The sequence below is a fragment of the Onychomys torridus genome, chromosome 6 (assembly GCF_903995425.1).
Source record: "Onychomys torridus chromosome 6, mOncTor1.1, whole genome shotgun sequence".
Lineage (NCBI taxonomy): Eukaryota > Metazoa > Chordata > Mammalia > Rodentia > Cricetidae > Onychomys > Onychomys torridus.
In genome coordinates this window covers 58,299,944-58,323,474 of record NC_050448.1, presented here as the reverse complement: position 1 = coordinate 58,323,474, position 23,531 = coordinate 58,299,944, and the positions used below count along the sequence as shown (strand labels likewise).

The 23,531-nt window shown below is 38.1% G+C and overlaps 1 protein-coding gene across 1 annotated transcript in view; it reads right to left on the bottom strand.

Moving 5' to 3' along the window:
* Window positions 1-949: 949 nt before the first annotated feature.
* Window positions 950-23,531, bottom strand: part of Pdgfc (platelet derived growth factor C) — a 164,580-nt gene continuing 141,998 nt past the window's right edge. The window contains exons 4-6 of the mRNA XM_036190469.1: window positions 12,867-13,074; window positions 8,303-8,520; window positions 950-1,764 (exon numbers count right to left, since the gene is read on the bottom strand). Of these exons, the coding sequence (XP_036046362.1) occupies window positions 1,648-1,764; window positions 8,303-8,520; window positions 12,867-13,074 (543 nt within the window). The 3' untranslated portion in view covers window positions 950-1,647. The remainder of the gene's footprint in view (window positions 1,765-8,302; window positions 8,521-12,866; window positions 13,075-23,531) is intronic.

Here is a 23,531-nt window from a genome sequence, read left to right as displayed (position 1 = left end):
ACACTTGTGCGTGAGCGCGCACACACACACACACACACACACAGACCAATACCTCCACTTGTCCCCAAAATAGCCAGATTCTTTTATTTGATGATTCAATACATTTTAATTCAAATAGTCACCACATAACCTAGGCACAGTATTTAGCATTTACAAGCAATGTATTATGCTGATTTTCTTTTCAATTGCCAAAGAGTAGAGTAAGCGAACTCCTTAAATGATATACTTCTGTACATAAAAATATCCATGTATTTATACAAGTGTATGGAGCAGAGTTTAAAGGTAAGAAAACCCTAGCCTCACAATAAATAGGATGTGTCCATACAGTGCAGCACACCACAGAGCGCTGTCAGGAAGTGGTTGTTTCAGGAAGATGCCTCTGTGTTTCTCTGAGCTCTGCTCCCATTTCCCACAGAAAGTGTGAAATTAGCAATGACTCCATGTGAGTGTATACACATCTTCTGTTTTATTTGTATCGCTAAGAATAAAAGTGGGAATTGATAATAATCAGTTGTTATCAAAATGTTTCTGCAACCTATCAATTTTATTGACTTCACCATTCCATCTTTTCAAATTCAGATGACTCTAAACTCTAGCACCATACAAGAAAGAAATACATGTTTTTCTGTCAGAGAAGTAAGATTTTATATCATCTTTGTTCCTCTGGCTATAGCAATTCTGTTTAGAAAAATTTTATCAAGCTAAAAATAATTGATCTAGGTTGTCATAAAAAAGAATATTAAATACCTTTGGTAAAAATAGAAATATTTAACAAGATTAGAAAAGCCAACAGTTATAATGTCAAAAGGAGAATATAAAAATGTACACAATGAAACACATAAACCACCTCAGAGGAAAGGGAAAGGGAGGGAAGGGAAGGGAAGGGGAGGGAAGGGGAGGGGAGGGGAGGGGAGGGGAGGGGAGGGAAGGGGAGGGAAGGGAAGGGAAGGGAAGGGAAGGGAAGGGAAGGGAAGGGAAGGGAAGGGAAGGGAAAGCCACTCTTCTGTGCAGGTGTGTTTCCTCCAAACCAGGACTGTATTTCTCTTCTTCCAAATGGCAAAGAAGTAACCAAGCATGAAAAATCCCAGTCTTTTCTATCAACACATGTAATCAATAGCAACATGGCTGCTATCTAAAAGCTGAGTTTGTAGAACATAGACCATTAGGATTTGTATATGCAAACATTAGGAGAAAATCCAAGTTTTTCTGCATTGTTCACAATCAACTGTGCGTTTTCACCATTTTCTGGTGTTCACATCACTTGCCCATATCAAGACAACTAAATTATAGCATGCTGTCAGTGGAAAAGAAATGCTGTCACTCTGGAGCTTGCTAGGGATCTACAAACACTTGATTTGTTTCTGTGCTTGAAGACCTTTTCCATCCATTGGCCTTCCTCTAAAAAGCACTGCTGTGGAACTCCTGACTCCTTCTGGTGTCTCTTCTTTCAGAACACTTTAAAATCCTGCAAGTGGAAGACTGTTGAAGCAAACAACTGAGATTTTTGGATGGAGACAATGAGTAAGATCTTTACCACAGCCAATGGCAGCATCTGACAGCCCTGTGGCAGATGCTGGTGAGGATGTGGGAATCTAGTGGGGGATTCAGGATGCCAGTGGGGATGTGGGCTGCTGTGGAGGATGCAGTTTACCCTCCTGTGTTTCCTTTACACACACAGTCACATTCCTCATGGTGTTCCAGGGCAACATCAGTGAGTGACTTATGCAATCCTTTGACTCCAAGTTTCGGTCTCAACTGAAGGACCTATAAGGAAATACACATGCCACTTTTAAAAATCATTTTTTTCCATGTTTGACATCAAGGACAAGTAACACGTCAAACAAAACAAAATGGAACCTTAAGACCTAAGAAAGACTTATATGCTCTAGTGTCTCATAAAGAAGTTGTAGATACCGTCCTCTACTCTAGCCCCCAAGTCATCCACTACTGTTGTTTCATAAAAGAAAGGGTGTGTAAATGGCAAAAGTTTCAGGGTGCACTCCTCCAAGAATACAGAACAGCTCTCAAATGAAAAGACTCACCTTGTGCCTATTACTTCTATATGTAATCATAGGAGAGACAATTTCACCTCAAGTATATTGAAACCACTGATGCACAACTTGCTTTTCTGTTGTTTTAGCTCCTTATTCTAATACCTTTATTTACAGGCTGCACAGATATTTATACTTGATACAGTACACTCAACCACTGATACAGTTTGGAAAGGAACTTGATCGTTCCACAGCTGAGCCTGCCCAATTATGCCACTCATTAATTTTCTTGGCTACATTTCAAGTCTTCTATAAACTTGATGAGATGGATTAGATGTACTTCATAGACATCACCCTCAGCCACAGCTAAGTTTCTGCAGCTGAATCTTACTGGGCATCTCTAAGGAGGCTTAGCAGTAACAATGATGCCTTTATTAAATGAACTTATTCACAGTTTAGAGTGTTCAGGTTTCAAATAAAAAATATGGGCACGAAATTTAGAAGTGTATCTTTGGAGTGCTGTGACTAAAGGATCTAGTTGTATATTCTATTAGAAGTATCTGAAGTATTAGACAGTCAATATTTCCTATAACAGAAACTCTAAATTCTAGGAATTATGTTATTTGGTTTATGAGCAAAGACCAGAGCACATAATAACATAAAAATGTTCATTTTCTCTGCTTTCCATGGATAACACAGAGAACTCCATGAAGTGACTATGGAAATTTCCCATTCCTGTAAGTTGCCATTAATCCACAGAGACCCAACTTGTCTTTTGTGTGTCTGAAGACTTATGAAATAAACCTGGGAAATGTGTACATAACTTTTGGAGCACATGATTCTATCAGAGTTTAATTAGCTCACATTTTTTGAATACTTACTGTGTGCCAGGCACTATAATAATGTGTTTACATACCTTAATTCACAATAATCCTATGAGGTAATCTATGGTTATTACTTTTCTTTACACATGAGTGAGCAGATTTAGACACAGTTTGAGAAATAGTTGTTATTTGCACCTAGGCCAAAAGATGAGTTATTAAAAGTAGAACAATAAATAATAATTGGAAGATGCTTCAATACCATTAATCATCAGTTTATTTAGCAGCAACTTACTTTCTTGAAAAATAGACTTCAAAGTCTTATAGTAAGTGTCAGAAATGCTGAGCTATGAAAGCAATTTTCTCATTCTATTACATTTCATCATTCTGGAGCACAAGTCGGTATATTTGTATTTTTCTAATTGCAATACTGACTAATTAGATAATTGGGTATTATTTTACATCACTAGTGACTGTTTTAAATTAGCTGGGGTGTCATGAATTAAAAAGTTTACAGTGGTGTTATTCCTTATCATATTCTTGTTTCATGTTTGTTTTCTTTTTCTGGAATAAGGTTTTTAATGTAAATCAGTATAGTATCGGTATAATGTAGCGTCAGTATAGTCAATGTCATCAATCCCCACCTCCACCTCCACATGTTTCTCTATCCAGCAGGAAAGAAACAGTACAACAGGTGAAGTTCCTCTACAGGCTAGAGGGTTGCCCCAACGTGCACTTCTACCTCCTGCCTGGCTCTCCTAAGATGCATCTACTAAATATCTTCAAAAGGAGCAGAAGGCTCTTCCTCCAGTCCCTTTAAAGAGCAGGTTAAGAAACTCTATTATGTTCCTTTCCACCTAGTGAAATAGTCTGGCAGTTACCTACTTCCATGTCACTAGAAATGGTTCAGTACAAATACTCTATATTGGCAACTGAGACTACATGATGCAGTGCCTGGGTTTGTCTGTAATGAGTCCCTTTGCCAAATGCAGTTGAGAGAGGAGTGAAACAGATAATGAGGGAAGCCCTCCTCGCTTGAGAATGTCTTGCAGTTCAGTGAGTGAGTGCAGCGGAGGTGCAGGTCAGTGTTTCCTGACCAGACTGCATGCTATTCTGGGCAATAATGTTGGCGTGATCTGAGCTAGCCAGGAGCACGTTGGGTGATTAGAAGTTTGAGATTTTCGGTCAAACTGAAGACTTATTTGGGCACCAGAAACCTTAACAAGTAATCTCCCCCCAATAAGTTTGGGGTTAGGGTTTGAGAAGTGAACAGAGGCATGTGAAGAGGTGTGTTTAATGGCATACTGTACTGGAACACTGAAGACCTGCAGCAGATGCAAATTCCAAGTCTTGTTATAAATTTTTAAGATTGTGAAATTATCAAAATGCACACGAATCAAGTTTTAATAAACTGTCTGGGTGGAGGAGGCTATCCATTGCACCATTTCTTTCTTTGGGTTCTCAGGCATGGTTCTGCAGTGTAAGAACTCTGTAACATTAACATTGAAGAAAGAGTAAATCTATGGAGAAAAAAAAAGAAAGAAAAGAAACTCTAGTATGAGGAGGGGGTATTCTGGAGGCAGAGACAGGCGGATCTTTGTGATTTTGAGGCCAGCCTGGTCTACAGAGTCGGTTCCAGTACAGCCAAGGCTACACAAAGAAACCCTGTTTGAAAAACAAAACAAAACAAATGAACTATTTGAAGGAGCTCTTGAGGTGGGCCTTAGTTGTATTGTATGGTGTTTAGCAAGAATGCGTGAAACAGGGTTCACTCCTGTTTTGGTCTAATAAAAAATGTCACCTGCAGACTCCTGTATTGGGCATTTAGCAACTAATGGAGCTATTTTAGGAAGTGACTGAAACTTTAAGTGGCGTGATCTAACTTGAGGAGGCGGGTACAAAGGGTCACACATGCTCATCCTCTCTTGTTTTCTATCCTCCATTTTCTCCTTTCACCAGGATGTAACACAAGTAATTAAATTTATGAAGTTATAAATAAGGAGAAATCATTGGGTCAGTTATGAAAATACAAAAGCAAGAAATAGGTGCCTGCTATCAGAGTATCATATAGATTCTTTAGTCTCAGATATCTGCTGTTCCCCAGTGTGAGTTCACTCCTTCAATAACAAATCATTACAATAAAAAATCAGACACAGAAGAAGATATCTAATAACGAGACAACTTGAAGTGTGCTGCATCTCATTCAAGTGTTTTGTACAAACTAACTCATTGACTCTCCAATACAAAGTGTATGGGTATGTGGGTTAGCAACCAACAGATAAGGAAAACGAGGTCCAGGGGATTAAATAACTTTCTCAAAATCACAGGGCTGAGAAATGTGAGAGGCCGTGAGGCATGACTGGCACTGAAGTTTGTATTTTTCAGTACTACACTGTAATGAGACTTACTTTCCATACATTTCCACTTGGCAGAAGCAAGAAAACATACGAATTTTTTTAAAAATTTCATTTCTATTTATTTGTGTGCAGGGTGTGCGTGTGTGTGTGTGTGTGTGTGGTGTGTGTGGGTGGGGTGGGGTGGGGGGTGTATGTGCCACAGTGTCTACAGAGTTCAGAGGACGATCAGCAGGGGTCGGTTCTCTCCTTCTGCTTGGTGAATAAAGCTCAGGTTTTAGTCGTGGAGGAACTAGCCCTTTCATGATGATCCATCTTGCTAGCCCATAAACACTGATTTTAGAGTATTAAACTTCTCCCTGACGCAGTCACCTCTTAAAGTCCTGTACATAAGGGGATGCAGTGCCAGACAGTGGATACTAGCATTGACTGCTTTTGCAGAAGTCCTGGGTTCGGTACCCAGCACTCACATGGCAGCTTAGAACTGTCATTAACACCATTTCCAGAAGAGTTGATGTTCTCTCTGGCTTCTGTGGCATGAAATACCCATGCCATGCTTACATAGATGCACACAAAACAAGCATGCATATTATAAAATGTCCTGTACAAATCTAAAAGATGACTTGATTAGATATAATATGACTGACAGGGCACTAAAACATGTTTCCATAAAGATGTGATGTGCAAGTTTATGGGCTTGTAAAGTTCCTGATGCTATTTTCAGAAAAGTTTTACTTATGAAATAGAGAAATTGTGAAGGAGTTATGTTTACTTTCTAACACATTTTCTAACAAAGGGATCTGGTGTCTGATACAAAAGCATTAAGAATCATTTAAAAAGTTTAACATATCTATCTATCTATCTGTGTGTGTGTGTGTGTGTGTGTGTGTGTGTGTGTGTGTGTGTGTGCGCGCGCGCGCCTGCACACATGCCAGCGCACAAGCACATGTGGTGTGATTGAAGGTACCCTTGGAGTTCAGATGTGACCAGTCTTCCTGGACATTGATTGACAGGTGGTTATGGTCCACCTGACATGGGTGCTGGTAATTGTAGTTGGGTCCTCTGCAAGAGTAGTTCATGCTCTTAACCATTGAACCGTCTTTTCAGCCACAAGGATCTTATTAACAATATTGTATTTAGCCGGGCAGTGGTGGTGCACGCCTTTAATCCCAGCACTCGGGAGGCAGGCAGATCTTTGTGAGTTCGAGGACAGTCTGGGCTACAGAGTGAGTTCCAGGACAGGCTCCAAAGCTACATAGAGAAACCCTGTCTCGAGAAACAAACAAACAAAAAACAAAATCAAAACAAACAAACAAAAAAACAAAAAAAAAAAAATTGTAGATTATCAGTAGCGTGATGGCAACAATTTTATTTTATAATTTATTTATCTATCATTCATTCTTTGAGAAATGGTCTCATTTTCCCAAGCTGGCACTGACAGAGGAAAAAAGACAGGAAGGTCAAGTGTTATTTTCATTGCTGAAACTCTAGGCTAGAGGACTATTATAAAGGCTGGGCTATTGACATAGCCTTCCTGGAGCCCCAAGGACCAGGTGCTACTGACAGTCTACAATTAACCTGGAAGAGATATTCTGTTGCTGGCAAGGGGACATCTGGAAGCAGAAGGTGTGGGCACACATGTAGAAGAGGTAAAATGGCTTGTAAATATAGTCCTACTGTAATTACTGGATGCCAATTTTAGACAGTGCCTTCTAATAGGAAGGTAACTACCTTCAAATATGATGCCTAAGAAAGGGCTAGCTGACTACCAGATTTTGATAGAGATTATGTATCTTGTTGGAAGCTACAATAAGCTAATGGTAGATCTGAGTGGAAATAGGGTTGCTTATCTCCTGCGGCCTCCTGCTTTCTCCTGAGCTTCCTCAAACAGTAACATAGTATTACTGAAAAGCATGAAATTGTGTCAGAGGAAGTACAGTTTACGACATGACTCTATGTAGAATCAAGGGTAGATGGTTTCACTGGTATCATCAAGTACATGAAAAACCATCCTTTGGGGTGCAAATAACAATTATCAAGTTAAACAAAAGTCAAATCAGAGGATCAGACTTAATCAAGTGCCATCTGAAAAACTGTAACAATTAAATCTGAATGACCAATAAAGTATCTTCTCTGGATACACACACACACACACACACACACACACACACACACACACACACACACACTGGTAGACAAAGTGGGATATACTCAGGGTATTCAGCATGAATGAGTCTGAGTTTTTCTGTGTTGCCCAGGTTAGCCTTACTTCTGGGCTCAAGTGGTTCTCTTTCACAGCCTCCAAGTAGCTGGGACTGCAGGTGTATGACACTAAGCCTGCCTCCACCCATGAAGATTTTGAATGTGATGGATCCCAAGGCTCTGAGCTGCAGTAATTGCTAATAGTTCAGATTATGTTTTTATGAAGTAAAATATCAAAGAATTCATAAAATGTGGAACATGTTATTTGAGGCAACAAGTGTAATAATGAATATCAGCCTAACTCTAACTATGCCCTCACAGTATTTATGTTCTGACACTGGACCATATGTAAACACAATTATTAAAGGTCTCACTGCTCAAAATTAGACAGTGAATTGTTTCCCCGCTTGTCTTTCAACTGATCTCCTTTAATAGTTTGAAAATAAATTATAGTTGAAAAGCTTCACTCTCTCTCTCTCTTTTTTTTTTCCTCAGAAAAGATGCTTTGTGCTCGATATAAGAAATAAAAATCTTGTATCATTGGGGGTGGGGTGGTAATTCAGTAATGGTGCACTTGATAAGCATACACAAATCCTGAGATACAAACCCAGTATCACAGAAAACAACAACAACAGAAACACAGAAAAAAAACAAAACAAAAACAAAAACAGTTCAAAAACAAACAAAAGAACCAAAGCTTTCCTGATCAGCTACAATCCACCACTACAAGTACTTTCTAAATTTTCAATGTCTGTGTCTTAAAATTAAAGGCCTTGATTTTAAAAATGAAAATAGGAGCACTTTGTAGACCTGGTGCTTAGTTTTTCAGTGATGGGAACATGTCCTTCTCAAACACCTATGCATTTTAGATCTAGTCTTTTGTTTTTAGGAAACAAAATGTCACATGAAACCACAAAGAAAATGATCTACTTACCTCGTGGTACTTTTTTGTAACTTTACGTGGGACACACTGACATTCATTGCAATTATGGATGCAACAGGCACAATTTCCTCCACAGCGCTTAACCAGTAGGCAACCTGGCCAGAAAATGGTATCTGTCCTCTTTAGCTCTTCCCGAATGGACACTGAGAAGTTCCGAGGCGTGCAGCTGTAGAGTCGTACCTCCTCTTTGAGAAGGTTCAGGTTCACCACTGTGGGGCATAAAGAAAAGCAAGAGGGAAAAAAATGACGCTCAAGCTTTGAGCCTGCTTCCATTTCTTTAAGCTCTTTTTATAAAAGAGATCTGGTTATTCCATGAATGATCACCCTAACAATATCCCTTCTCATTTGAACTAGGTTGTATGGTTCTACGGCTCACAAACTGAACTTTCTGTGTCACAGTAAACAAAGCTTCTTTATGACTTAGTGACCAATGAAGAGGTGGCATTGTGCAATATGAAGAAAAGAGCCAAGGAAAAGTGAAGAACTATAAATAGGAAACTTTATATAGAGAAAAGGGGCTACACCTTTTAACCTTAGTCAAACAGCAGACAACGAGAGCATTGCAGGGAAGAATAGCATGCAAGAGTATGAATGCTTTGATTAAAAAGCCAGTGTAATTTAAAAAAGGATTACAAGCTCTTACAATTAGTGCAGAAGAGCTTTTTGATACCCTTCCACAGACAGCACTTCTACAACCTCTGTGGCTGTCAGCAACACAACATATAAAGAGTATGAAGAAAATGTGGTATTAGAAACAGCTAAATGGACAACACATGAAAGAAACGACACATTGGTCAGACCAAGAGCACTTGCTGGAAAGCTGGTCTTCAGTGTATTAGGAACTGGTGTTCTCTGAAATGTGGAGCAATTGGCTTCCTTTGGATTTCTATTGTTCCCTTGTTGAAAGATGGAGAAATGTCTAATAATAGCCATAGACTCTATTCTTTCTAGGAAGTTGTTTAATTACACTATCCTTTAATTAAAAACAAAAACAGAAACAAAAAAACATACCTGCTTTTAGCCGGGCGGTGGTGGCACATGCCTTTAATCCCAGCACTCGGGAGGCAGAGGCAGGCAGATCTCTGTGAGTCTGAGGCCAGCCTGGTCTACAGAGCAAGTTCCAGGACAGGCTCCAAAACTACACAGAGAAATCCTGTCTCAAAAAACAAAAACAAAAACAAAAACAAAAAAAACCCAAAAAAACCTGCTTTTGATGAACAAGCAAAATATCCTTTCATTAGATGCACAAAGAAATTTCCCACAGGACCATAGTATTTATCTACATGAATACTGCCTCAGGAAAGCTATATTAAAACAATGCCATGTATACTGTGCACGTATACAGAAAAAGGAATTATAGGATATATATTCTAATTTTGTTTTAGTTTGTGCCTCATGGCTTTGCCTATCTTATTTCTTCGAAATATTCCAAGTGTAATACAATTTAAATGTTTCAGACCCATCTATTTATTCAAATTCTTTTTTCAAATTTAGTAACTATCTAAAGTATATTGTTATAGAAAATATAAAGAATTGGGTTAAATATCTTTAAATTAATACTGGAAAATTATAAAATAAAAATAAAAGTGTTTTATTTTGAGCAAAAGATGATTTAAATTGTAACAATCATTGTGAAATTCTAATTCTGAAACATAACAGTGACAGTTTTTAATAGTTTTAACATGTGATGTAAATATGAATAAAACACTTGTTTTCTTGACTTTATTAAACTAAGTTTGTTGAAGGGGAGCTTTTAAAAATTCTAAGGAATATATTATATTATGAGTATTTAATTGCAAGTTATAACCATATTCTACTATAGGAGTGACCAAAAACCTCAGTCAAGTGTATGAATGTCCAAAGGGTCAATTATTTTCTCAGCTGAGAATGTATTTATTAATTCAATAGGAAATCATAGTTTTGATTATTAAAGGATTTCATCTGAAAATGATCCCATGAAAGCAAAACATTTTTAAAACTCAAAGCAAATGAGTCAATTGCTTCAAAGACCCTGTACAGACTTATTATCCATTATTAGTAAAGTTAATAGGATCTCTATGTTAATGGGGCCACCGAGTCTACAGCATTCCATCTTGCTGAATGGTTCAAATACAGATACAATACCTTTTTTAGTTTAAGGCTATATGTGATTTGATTTAGTTCTTATCTCTGGAAAGATGAAATCTGGACTGGGAGGGGAAAACTTTTAAAAGTGGACAATGCAAAGACTCACTGCCACAGTCTGTATGGTCTATCTAAATCTTCGGAATGTGGATGAAGCGCCCAGCTTTTAAAGGGCGCTCACCTACCACACACACACACACACACACACACACACACACACACACACACACACACACACATTTAAACATGCCATTTCACAAAGCTAGAAAGGGGACTGCACATGTTCTGCTGAAAATGTTTACTTAATCACAATAAAAGGCTAGGGTAGATTTCCCAAGTGTGCTCTTGTACCTGCTACAATGTGAAATTTTAAACACACTTTCAACTCCATTTCCACTCATTTATCATGCTTGACTCACAAGTCAAAAGGCCCCTTTGAAAGTGCTGTTAAGCATGACTTAGAAAACACCTTATTTAAGTTTTCTTTTCTTTTCTTTCTTTCTATTTTTTTTTTTTTTTTTTTTTTTTTTTTTTGTAGCCACACAATATGAATGAAAACTCTTGAGTTAGAGGAAGGGCTATAAAGAAAATAAGTCCAAACACTAAGTTTTTCCAGAGAGGATAATACTGACAAAAATATGGGCACATTCTACTTTGTTAGCTGTTCCTTCTTTTGCAGATATTCAATCCTAGGCTATCATATTACAGTAGTGCAATCTGAGGGTGGTCTTTCCATAACGAGTGTGGTAACATTGTGATATGTTTATTCTTGGAAAAACTCTATTTCAAGGTCTAATTAGACACTTTAAAAATTATTTCTCTGTTCCTTTGTAGAAAGGCTCTTGTGGGGAAACTGATTTTTCTTGAGATCTTAGCCGAAACTTGCATTTTAGTGTGTAAAGTCCTAAACGTATGCAGGACTTTTCTCACACTTACTGTATGCTTAAAAATCTAATGTTTTCAGCCCACTGCAAAGAGTTTCGATAGCGACGGTGTTAAATGAATATGTAAAAGACCTGGATCAACACCAGATTCTTTTCAGTATAAGCTAGAATGTGGTCAAATCTATGATCAGTGGGCATGGGGATCCAGGGTTAACGATATGACTCAAAGGAAAGTTCATAGGCTGAAATCCAGAATCACTTCTCCAAAACTCTATGTATGCTTAAAACCAATTTCTCAGTCCTGCTTCTTATGGATGCACCTCATCATCTAATTTGTATTGCTAAGAAAGGTACAATTCATGGGATGTTCGGCTGCTCATGCAGAGCTTCACCTTCCTGTTCCTAAGTGCAGAAAAGGGAAGTAAGTGCCTTTGTAATTTATTCATCAAGATCAGATCTGCTAAACATGTAACAGCATCCAGCATGTGGAAAGGATTCAGCTACCCATGCCCTTGAACATAGCCATGTTCAAACACTTTTAAAAGGAAACCATGTCTGTCAGCACACTGAAATACCACGCCTGGGCAGGTCCAAACGTGACCTGCTGAGATGAAAGCTCATGATCAGGAAGGGTGCAAGGGCGTGAAGGAAAGGCGGGAATCAAGTTTCTTCTTACAGGGTTTAGAAAAAGACTGGTGCAATCTGCTACGGTGAACGGCTCAAATGAACCAAACACTGTTCCTTCCACATAAATTCTTACTGTCGTCCTAGTCTCTGAAGTATTCCTGAGTAGATTTCTGACAGACTGCCACCATGTTTTCTGAGTGCAGTCTAATTTTCCTGCTACTTCTCTCCATTGTCATTTGTGTGATACAGCTCTTTCACAATCCCAATGTCCTCGTGAGAACTAGCTAACTTCATTGGAAACTTGGTTAATATCATAACTTTAGCTCTTAAAAGAAGATAGACCAATTTGGTCAAAAGCGATGGTTTCAAAGGAAATTCACCAGGAGAAAAATCCCCATTGTATGTTCCCCTGTAGGCTGCTGTCTTCTTGCTGTGAAGCCTACCTTGGAAACTTTTATCTCATCAAGTTGAACAATTACAATTTTCCCTACTCTTTAGAACTTTGTAAATTTACAAAATGGATGCTCCCTTGACCCAGGGAATACATAGTAAAAATGACTTCTATAAAATATCGCCATTTTTTTTTAAACCCTAAACCTGATTTTTTATCTCTAATCTTTTCTCTTGAATCTCAAAATGTAGATTAGCTTATTAACAATGATTTTCATCAAACCCAATGGAGTGCTCAATCAAAACGATGTTTGATGAGACAGGAAGAGACTTGGATTTTCAACAGAAGTGTCTTGATTTTCCTCTTGTTTATATTCTCATTTAATACATTCCTGTGCTTAAATGAAAATAAGATGGGTTGTTTTAGCATATCACCAAAGGCATTTAAACTCTCCTTTTTAGAAACTGTGGCAAATGAATCGGAAAACATCAGTCACTAAAAGACATTCTAATCTGAAGAGGAAGTTTACCTTTGTTTTTTTTTCCATAAAGAAACGCTTTGCCCACAATCTGCCATGCTGGTTTGTACAGGCTGTCCAAGTCCATCTGCCATCGGTCGGGCTCTAGATACCGAATCAGCTCTTCCAAGGTACTGAAGGCAGTCACGGCATTATTGAGCAGGTCCAGAGACAATGCTGAAGGGGGCAACACTGAAGGACTTGTGGTTTCGGGGACTTGCTGAAAGTAAAAGAAATCCCTCATTAACTGTTTTAAAAATGACAATATATTCCTTCTCCATATGTATACCAAGATAGTCAGACTAATACTGGAAAAACATGGAAAGCAAAACTACTTTCAACTCAAGTCAGGCATAATCATTCTGAAGCAGGGTCTAATGGTATATAACTGAAATACCATAACACAGAAGAAGGCTGAGACAGGAGGATTGCAAGTTTGAGGCCAATCTAGGATTCATTTATGATATTTTATCTATTAAAAAAGGAGAAGAAAAGCAAAGCAAAAAGTAATTGTTTTACAAAACTCTATGTAGATGAATTTTGAGCAATGGCCTGTAAGGAGTAAGACCCATATTTCCATCATCATAAACGAAGGTTGATGTGAATATTATTTATCCATTCTAGACAATTAAAAGTACATGCTCTATATGCTCATCCACGGCTCCCCTGGAGCCCAGTGCCAGGTATGAGTTATGAGTTTAAAAATTCAAAGAGATAAAAAGATGAAAGATCTAAAGGTCTAAATTCAGGTCTAATAAACATTAAATCTTTAGAAGAGAAAAGCAGAATTTCCACATTTCCATAACTAATGAAAGTCATCAGTTCTCTGATTCAGAAAGCACAATGAGTCCAAAAGTATTACAAATAAAGCTTTACATGCTCACCTGAAAATAAAGGAAGTAAAAAGCAACTAAGCCATGAATGGCCAACTTGAAAAAATTTCTTCTACAGTTTTATTTTTAAAAATTCAAATTTATGATTAAGGTAAGAAAGAAATACCATGAAAATACCTTGTTGATCTACATAAAGGTTACAAAATTTCTAACCAATGCCTCCTTTTGGTCAGTGGGGTCTCATAGATCCTTCAACAATGCAAGGTATTCTCTCTTGGTTATCCTCCAGAATCTTATGATATGACTCTGCTGCTGAAGATACCTTATGATTTGATCACAGGACATGGGGAAATCAAGCTGATACTGGCATAGAGCGTTCATCCCTACTGTCTCCTTTTCACAGTGGGGGAAGATGATCTGCACACTACTTGGGACAAAATAATCAACAGTCTTGCCCAGCTATAAACACAGTGACCAACAATAACAACTGACCTACCTTACGCCCCGTAGTGCAATAATGGCACAAATATTATGTAGGTAACCATTCTCTGATTGGATTTAAGTCCCATTGCACAAAAGAAACCAAAACCTGGTAGCATCATTTGTTCAAGAATCTGTGGCTAGACAAGTAGGTTGTAGAGGACAATCTGCAAGTAATAATCTGCCAATAATAATAACACAGACCCTAAGTTCTTATCTTTACACATACAGATTAGGGTACCTCTCAAGCCTCATCACTGAAACATTTTTGTTGTTGTTACAGATGGAGATTAATGCAGAGTGGTCAAAATATAGAGAATAAGATACTATGGAGTGCTCAGTTCTAAATGTAACAGCTCTATCAGACACCCTCCTCACAAATCTCATGATCATCAAGGAGGTGGCAGAAAGACTATAAGAGCCAGTGATACGAGGCATATACAGTAAAACATATTTGATAGCCATGAGAAGGCTATTGCACACATGAGCTCACAGTGGGTGTGACTACACTCACAAGGATCAAACCAGCCCAAATGCGAGCATGGATGAATGATTTACTCATGAAGTTCCATTGCTAACTGAGGAGCTGTTTACAACTGATGGCTGTTGAGAGGGGAACAGTCAGTTTCCTTCAGGGATGAGGTCCCATAGAGGCTACTTACGCTCCAGTAGATGTACATATAGAAAGCAATAAGTGTGCTTGTGTGTGTATGCATGTGTGTGTGTGTATCTCTCTATCTATATCTATGAATATATATATATATATATATATATATATATATATATGAAGTTAGGAGGAAAAAATAGGAGGAGAAATAGGAGAATTAGAGGGGAGGGATAGAGGTGAATTTTATCAAAGCACATTACTTTAATGTATGAAATTCTAGAATAATAACATTAATACTCTCTCCACAGTTCAAAAGTAGACTCACAATGAAAACTCTTGTACATTGTATCAAGTTTCCTCTTATTTTCTACTCTTCACTTCCCATAACATAGAAAATGGCCTTTTAGTTAATGCATAATCACCTCAGAAGAACTTAAATTTAACTCTGAGGTTAGGAGTATCTACTGCTCTTACAGAGGACCAGAGTTTGGTTCCCAATACCCATATTGGGTAGTTCACAACTATATACAACTCCAGCTCCAGGGAATTTATCATCCTCTTACAGCTTCTAAGACAAATGCACTCAGGTAGCCATGCACACAAGGACAGAGGAGGGAAAGCAGTGCAAACATATATTTAAAAATTATAAAACTTAAAAATAAACTATTACAATCTAAATCACTGAAGATCAGTGTCAGAAATTACCCTATATTCTTTCAATTTAATAGAGTTATCACACAGAATTAAGGCACAAGGCAGTCACTTGGAGCATACTACCATGGATATCTGTATTGATTGATAAATAAAATGCTAATTGGCTAGTAGCCAGGCAGGAAGTATAGTATAGGCAGGATAAGCAGAGGAGAGAATTCTGAGAAGTGGAAGGTTGAGTCAGGAGATGCTGCCAGCAGCTGCCAGGAGAAGGAACATGTAAAGATACCAGTAAGTTATGAGCCACGTGGCAAGATGTAGATTAATGGAAATGAGTTAATTTAAGATATAAGAACTAGATAGCAAGAAACCTGCCACCGCCATACAGTTTATAAGTAATATAAGTCTCTGTGTGTTTACTTGGGTCTGAGCGGGACTGGAGAAAACTCCAGCTACAGCATGCCTTATCAAATCAAGACTGTCAGTAGGCTAGTATCTAGCCTATATCAAAAGAGAAATAATCGGATAGAAGAAATGAGCAACCTACAGATAAAACATTGAATAATCTGTAACTTAAGAAAATACAACAAAATCCATTAATTCATGCAGAACAAAGCAAGGCCATGTTTTCATACTAAGGGAGACATACTACTTCATATACATGGTTTAGAAAAAGTTACAAATGTGTTATTGATGGAGTGAGTGAACTGGAATTCCTGAACTGTGCCTAGAATGAATGTATGAGAGCATGCCTCTTCAGAACTGAAGCTGAATTCAGTGGAGACCAGAGACTGACATGTATCATGTCCCTATAATTAAAATAAGTGCAAACACATTCAACACAATGTTACTTGAAACAGAGAAACAATGGAGGTAACCTACATGTAGAGGAGAATTCATTAGAGCGCCATAAAAGGAAAAACAAGAAACAAAATAAGTTGGTAATTTCAGGGAAGGTGGGGAAGTTTGAATTTTTTTTTTTTAATTATCAGAAGCAGTAAAGTTCACCATTTTGTTCAATTTTTAATGTTGACTCAAGGTAAGATGTGCCATACCACAGTTAAAGTGAACATTAGGCCAAAATAAGTGCATGAAAAAATGCAGGGTTTTCTACAATGTAAATGATATCACTTGTCCAAATAAAAGCAAGAGGAAGAATATCTAATAAGACACTGTTGTTTGATGTTGATTTATAATGATATTTAAAATAATAAAAATGTGAAAAATATAAGCTTATAATATTAGAATAATCTGCATTCAAACTGCAGATTGATGGAAAGCCAATAAAATGACATCCTTCAAGAACTTATATTAAAAGAACAATACAAATTATTCTTAAAATATCCTTAGTAAATGGTGATTTTAACAGGCATAAGTTAAAACAAAATAAAAATTTAACAATAATGTCAAAGAATTCGAATGGGTGTTTTTCATTGTTTTCTCTTATCTTCATTTTTTTTTTCTATTGCAACCATGAATTTCTTTGGGAAATCCAATGAAAACAGCAACATCTATTATAATAAAGCACCACTGTATCAGCTCTTCTTTCTCATTGGTAGTATTTGTGTACACCAACTCTGAGCCTTGTAACCTGGAGTTGCTTCACACTGCTTTTGCCCTATGTTACTGAAATGTGGCTTAATTCACCAAAAATAAGGTATCCCTGACTGTGTGATTTCTCCTCTGAACCATAAAATCTAAATCCTCACCCAGTATCCAGGCCCCACAATTAGCCCTTTTCCTAATCCCTGCTTATCAAAGACATAGACACTTTGTTCCCTTCATCCAGTCTCTTCCTAGCACAAACTGTACTCACCCCAGGCTCTGCCCATGAGAACTGTGCTCATGCCCTCCACACTCATTTCCTCCTCCTATTGATGGATATAGACTCATAACAGCTTCTCAAAGAGCACTCCATCCAAGCATCCATCTGCAGTAGCCTGGACTTCCCTAACATTAGTATTTCCCAACAATTGTGTTCATTTCAGAGTCTCTCTATAAGTACCTTATTGGCCCCTTGGTTGAAAGGCAGAGTCTGTTCTAGACATTGAAAACAAGCAGCACTCTTCCTGGGGCAGAAGTAGCCCTTCCAGGAACACCAGGCTTTGTGAGTTCAGACCCTACCCACAATTACCAGGAGATGATGTCACATAGTATAACTATCAGCAGTGCATTTGACAGCCTTGAATAAGACTTTTGGACATATTTTAAGGCCTAATTTCAACAATTCAGGAATTGGTTAAAATATTAGGATTGATATGTTCTTCAGTTATTTTATGATACTTTTGGTTTGTCAATTATATTATTAAACTTTTTTTTTTCAAGACAGGGTTTCTCTGTAGCTTTGGAGCCTGTCCTGGAACTCACTGTGTAGACCAGTTTGGCCTCAAACTCACAGAGATCCACCTGCCTCTGCCTCCCAATTGCTGGGATCATAGGCGTGCACCACCATAGCCTGGTTTATTAAACTTTTTATGTGTATGCTTGAACATTGTTGCATACATACACATATACAAACTCATCTCTGTGTGTGAATGCTTGTCCACATGCATTTTCAAGGTGAGAGGTCATGTTGAATGTCTTTACTCAGGTGCCATTTACCTTGTTTGTATGTGAAAGGGTCTCTCATTGGCCTGGAGTTCACTGATTATGCTAAGGACCTCAGAAATTGGATTTCTTTTGCTTTCCAAGCCCTGGATAATAGAACTTACTACAAAGTGGATTTTTCCAAGAGATATGATAAATGAACTCAGGTATTTATACATGCAAAGCAAGTACTTCAAAAACTTAACTGTCACTCCAGACCGTTCCCCCCCCCCCCCCCCCCATACTGCTAAAGTTTTGAGTGTAGAAATCCAATCTGATATGTTTCTTTATGTTTTTTTTTAAATACATATACTCTGTGTTTTCTCATTGCCCAGGTAACACATTTCTTTTAGTAGAATGCACACAATGACCAGGAAGTATGTTAAGGATAAAATCAATGACCTAGGAAAGGTTTTGTTTTTCATTTAACCACTTTGACTTTGATTAATTAATTACCCACTATGAAAGCACAGTGAAAAACATTTTTCAAATTTTAACAATAAAAAGAAAAATGTATATACTTATCTGAAACATAAGTTGAGACTCTTCAAAAATTAATAGCACATATTTCATGATTATGAAAATTCAAAATTTTATAATCTGTGTACAAAAAATAACACAATGTTTTGAAAAGTCAGGTGAAATGCATATATTAAAGTGCCAGATGGAAGACGGGGTGTGAACAGTGATTTAAGGATATACAGCTGACTGCCATCCCAGTTTGTCAGCTGTCTCGGCTGCTTTCAGGTCTGTTGGAGTCTGAGTAGAAAGGCTACAGTTGGAACCAAGGTGACAGTGTAGTCAATAACATCAATACAAAAGAAAACATCAAAAACAGGCCTAGGGCCAGCAAAATGGATGCCTCTTGGTTTCAATGAAGTCTCCATGTGAAAGCCTTTCAAAATGAGGAAAGTTGGAAGTAAAGCCTCTTGCCGTGTGTATGTGTAGATTGACTGATTCCTCTGAAAAATGCTTCAGCTTTTCAGAGGGTTAAATTGGACAGAATAAATGAAAATTACGCCCTCCCTAGAAGATTCCCCACCAATAATAAAGCATGGAAAAATTAACAGTGTACTTTTCTCTGGATGCAGTGAACAGTCTGTGGGCAGAACAGAGGAATGTCTGCATTTTCCGAATTTTGCTTCTCCTGTGTTGCTTGTGTGGATTTTCAGAATGAGCAGACAATGGAAAACAGAAGTTAGAGAAAAGAACACCTTCTAATTTCTTTCCTATTGCAAAAGGCCATTGTTCAGACCAGACTTTCAGACTTTTCCTTTTATATTTAGCTCAGGAAAAACTCAAACAAGATGTTTGATATTTCCAAGTATTTAAGGACCAGCAAGATGGCTCTCCAGCTGTAAAAGGCACCCACAGACCAGCCTAATGACTCAAATTGATCATCAGATCTCATGTACTGGAAAGAGAAAAGCAGCTCCACAAATTATTCCTTGACCTCTACAAGTGTGCTTCTGCATGCACAACATACCAAACAAACAAACACAAAATAAATATTTTTAAAATCTTTAAATATTTATGATTGGGTTGTTAATCTTGAAAGACATAGAGGGCCCCTTGGACTTTCTATCCTCTGCTTTTTATTACCTTTACCTCATAGATGGCCATATTCTGGAATGTCAACAAATAAATGAACATCCCCACCTCTATGGTCCACAGCATGGTTTTCAGCTCTTCCCTTCAGGAGAGCCACAGCATGATTTTCAGCTCTTCCCTTCAGGAGAGTGATGTCACCAGTCTTACTATTATCCATCTATGGACTCATTTAGCAAGCATTCTCCAGAAGCCTACAGGGTGGGCATTATGCACCAGAGGGTAGAAGGTTTAGCCCTTATGAAGCTCATGTATCCTAAGACAAATATCCTGCAGTCTTCTTTCACCTGGAGATAACCAACTGGACAGTTTTCTGCTGGGCATCATGTAAATGTCCAGACAAGTATTATACAAACCTTGGTAGGTGCAGATCACAAAAAGTGAACTTGATATAAAAGAGGAGCTGTGAGACAAATGTATTTTCATTTCTATTATTGAAGAGTATCTGGCAGCCAATGAGGTCAAACAAAGTACCAGGAGTCAAATGGAGTGAGTTGGTGTTACTGGAGCCAGGCAGCAAGCCTGGTTAGGAAAGCAAATCTCCTCAATGGATTCTCCAGTGAGACATTTGACAGCCAGTGTTTTAGTGCTTGGTGTTTATTGTGGTTATATTAAGTGTTTGATGCACTTATTACCATCTTTACCTCTTCTTTAGAAAAAAGAAAAGCTGCCTCCCTGCTTAGAAAAGTACAATCTGAACTGCTCATAAATTCACAATAAATACTTTCTAAAAGACTCTAGCTTGTCCTTTCATTGGGGTTTGCCTGGTGAGCGCTATTTTAAAAACATGGCATTTACAATGAGGCTTCTCTGAACAAATACACACAAATATTTATCTTGAGTAGCATAGCAACTGCAAAATTATAATGTCAATTATGATTTATGGTACAGTGTTCTCAGTCAACTGCATGCAACATATTTTAGACTGATAAGGGTTACACTTCATTCATGCTTAACACAGTTAAGAATGTATATTGGACTCTATTATTGTAGTTAAAAGTAAAACAATCAAATAAAAAAAGTTCAAAGTCAGGTATGTGCCTGTACTCCCTGCTACTCAAGAGACTGAGCCCAGGAGTTCAAGGCCAGCCCAGGTAGCATGGAGAAGATTCATCTCAGAAAGAAATGAAAAGGATTTCAAAAGTCAAACCTTGTGTAACAGCCTTCACAGAGGTGTCTCCAGCCCCATTTATATAATGTCAAGCTGATATATTGCACATAGCTTTGATGTTAAGAGTTTAAGCTGCAGACAGAGCATGCAGACAAAACTGCCTGCCAGGAACAACTGACAGGCAGTTCACTAAATACACAAGAATGCCCTGGAACAATCCATTTCAGCGTGCTTCTTTTACTTTCCTCTGGCTCTTATCTAAATTCATGCAAAAAACTAATCTGGGTTTTGTTTTTAAATTATTTCTAAGCCAGCAAAGAAAAGCCAATGCTTGCATTCCAACAGAGGAACAGATGTTTAATACTGTGTGGGTGATGGAGATTATATATGTAAGTGAAAATTCCTAGGGAAGATAGCCAGTTGTGGTATATTATGACTCTAGAGAGAGAGTCTCATAGAAAAAGAGCACTGTGATTGAATTTACCTTGATGTGTCTCCATCAGACTCTGAGACCCTAAGAGTAACAGTGGGTTTAAGCCAACACTTAAAAATAGTGACTTCCCCTTTGAAGGCTGAGATGGATGTTTGGAGGCCATGAACTTCACAGCTCCATAAAATTCCCAAAGCAGTAAGATCTCGCCTAGTCTCATGTATTAAAAACAATAAGATGGCAAGGTTGACCAAAATTAGCTTAAATAAAGTGCTGCTCATGTTCCTAAGTACGATATCTTCCTAACTTGGTGGTTAACAATTACAAGGGGCTCCTGTTTTCTCATCCCATGATACTTGAACCACAGGCTCTAGCTACATTTGTAAAAACCAGGCAGCTGTACCTTTTAATCCTCTCTCCCCAACTTGTTTGCAGTGCAAGATAAAGAAGGAACTGCACCACAGTGTTTGCACCTGAGATTTAAGCCCCAGGGAAGCGCTCCATGGAAGCAGATTAAGCACAAGGTAGGATAGCTGGCTGCTGGTGAGTGTGAGTCAACTATTTTCACTTTTTAGGTAAAACTGTACCACAGGAGTAACAATCCCCCAAAGCACTTTCCACAGTGGCATCTGTGGGAAGTCAAGTTAAGTTTGTTTTGTTTTGTGCTAAGCTCTGAAAATTTTTTCCTCCAAGTTAAAAACAATGACTTGCAAAAAACAAAACAAAACAAAACAATAACAACAACAAAACACTGAATAGCTTTTGATAGCTGCAAACACTTATGAGCAAAGTGTCATGTGACCTTTACCTTATCACACTGAACACTCATGAAATTGCTCTTTATAGTGCTTAAGAAATGACAGATAGTAAGAAAGAATATGAAGTAAAAACAGTTAGAAAAAAAAAACTAACACCCCCCTGCAAAGCTCAAAATGGTGTTCACTTCACCCCAGAATGCTAGAGAATGCATTCTCACAGAGATCTCTCCTCATTCAGCATTTCACTCAGCAGCCATTGAGGAGAGCTGTGCAATGTGTAGAGGGGATCCTAGCACAGAGAGGTCGCTTTATTTGATAGATGTTCTTAATTTTGTGTTCAATATATTTAACAGTCAGAGAAGAGACACAACTTCATTTTAATGTTGTATGGGTCTTGAATGAAGGAGGTTATTCTGGGTATTTTTATTTAAAATAGACCAACCCGGGAGCTGGGGACAGGCCTTAGTAGTTTAAAACACTTTTGTTCTTGCAAAGGACCTGGGTTCCATGTCTAGCAGCTCACAACCATCTGTAACACCAGTTATAGGGAATCCAGCACCCTTTTTTGACCTCCAAGACCACTAGGTACCCATGCAGTGTACACAGATACACTCAGACAAAACATTCAGACACATAAAATAAAATAAATTTAAAATAATTTAAAGGGACCAGCAGTCCAGGATATAGCTAATGAAAATTTAGATAGTAACAATTCAGGCCTGGGGAATTGCCTGCAGAGGTGGTTGAAATGTCCATGAGAGTCACATGTGACACATATGTGGCCGACTCTCATGGTCTCACATGGGTGCAGTGCATTGTGCTTTATGGGTTTGCTTTCTGCCTGTCCGACTGCTGCTCACCGGCTCTGTTGCCTGGTTCCCCACAATTCTTCCTGCCTGGATGGCACTTGTCTGTAGTTTGCTTTCCTTCTTTCCTTTGGTAATATCTGAATTCTCAAAGCACTGGATGTGATTTACATGCGGACTTCATGCTGCATGCGCTACTGCCTCAGTTTACAGCCACCCTTTTCTCCTTTCTCTACCTGACACGCAAAGTCCCACAAAAGGTCACTGTGGTCCTATGCTCAGACAATGCCTACATTTTGACAATTTCCCATCTAGGCCATCCTCTAAAGCGATCTTCTAATTGGCCCTTCTTTTAGTTTTATTGGCAATTAAGCAAGATAATTCTACACATCCTATCACAAGTGGTAAAGGGGTATTAATAAAATCCCCTTTTAAATTTTTCTAGAGATATATATCTGGTTTTAAAAATTAAACCTCAGAATTATCCTTTATTTTTAATACTGTTGAGATGGTTTACTGTGTAAGGTGTGTGCACAGCTTCCAGAAATTTCAGTTTTCCCAAAGTACTTCTGAAACCTGTTGCTTATGCCCCAGGAGGTACATTCTTTCTTGACTAAAGGTGTTCACTAACTCTGCTATGGGCTGCTGCAAGATGTGAACAATGCTCGCTTCTTTAGATTGGAAGACCAAGTCCCACTAACCCTGATGATGAAATAGCACTCTAGATTACACTGTAATGCCTTATTTTTGTGTGCATCTACCGGGATATAGTTTCCCAGCAAGGTTGAAACAACTAGCCTAAGAAAA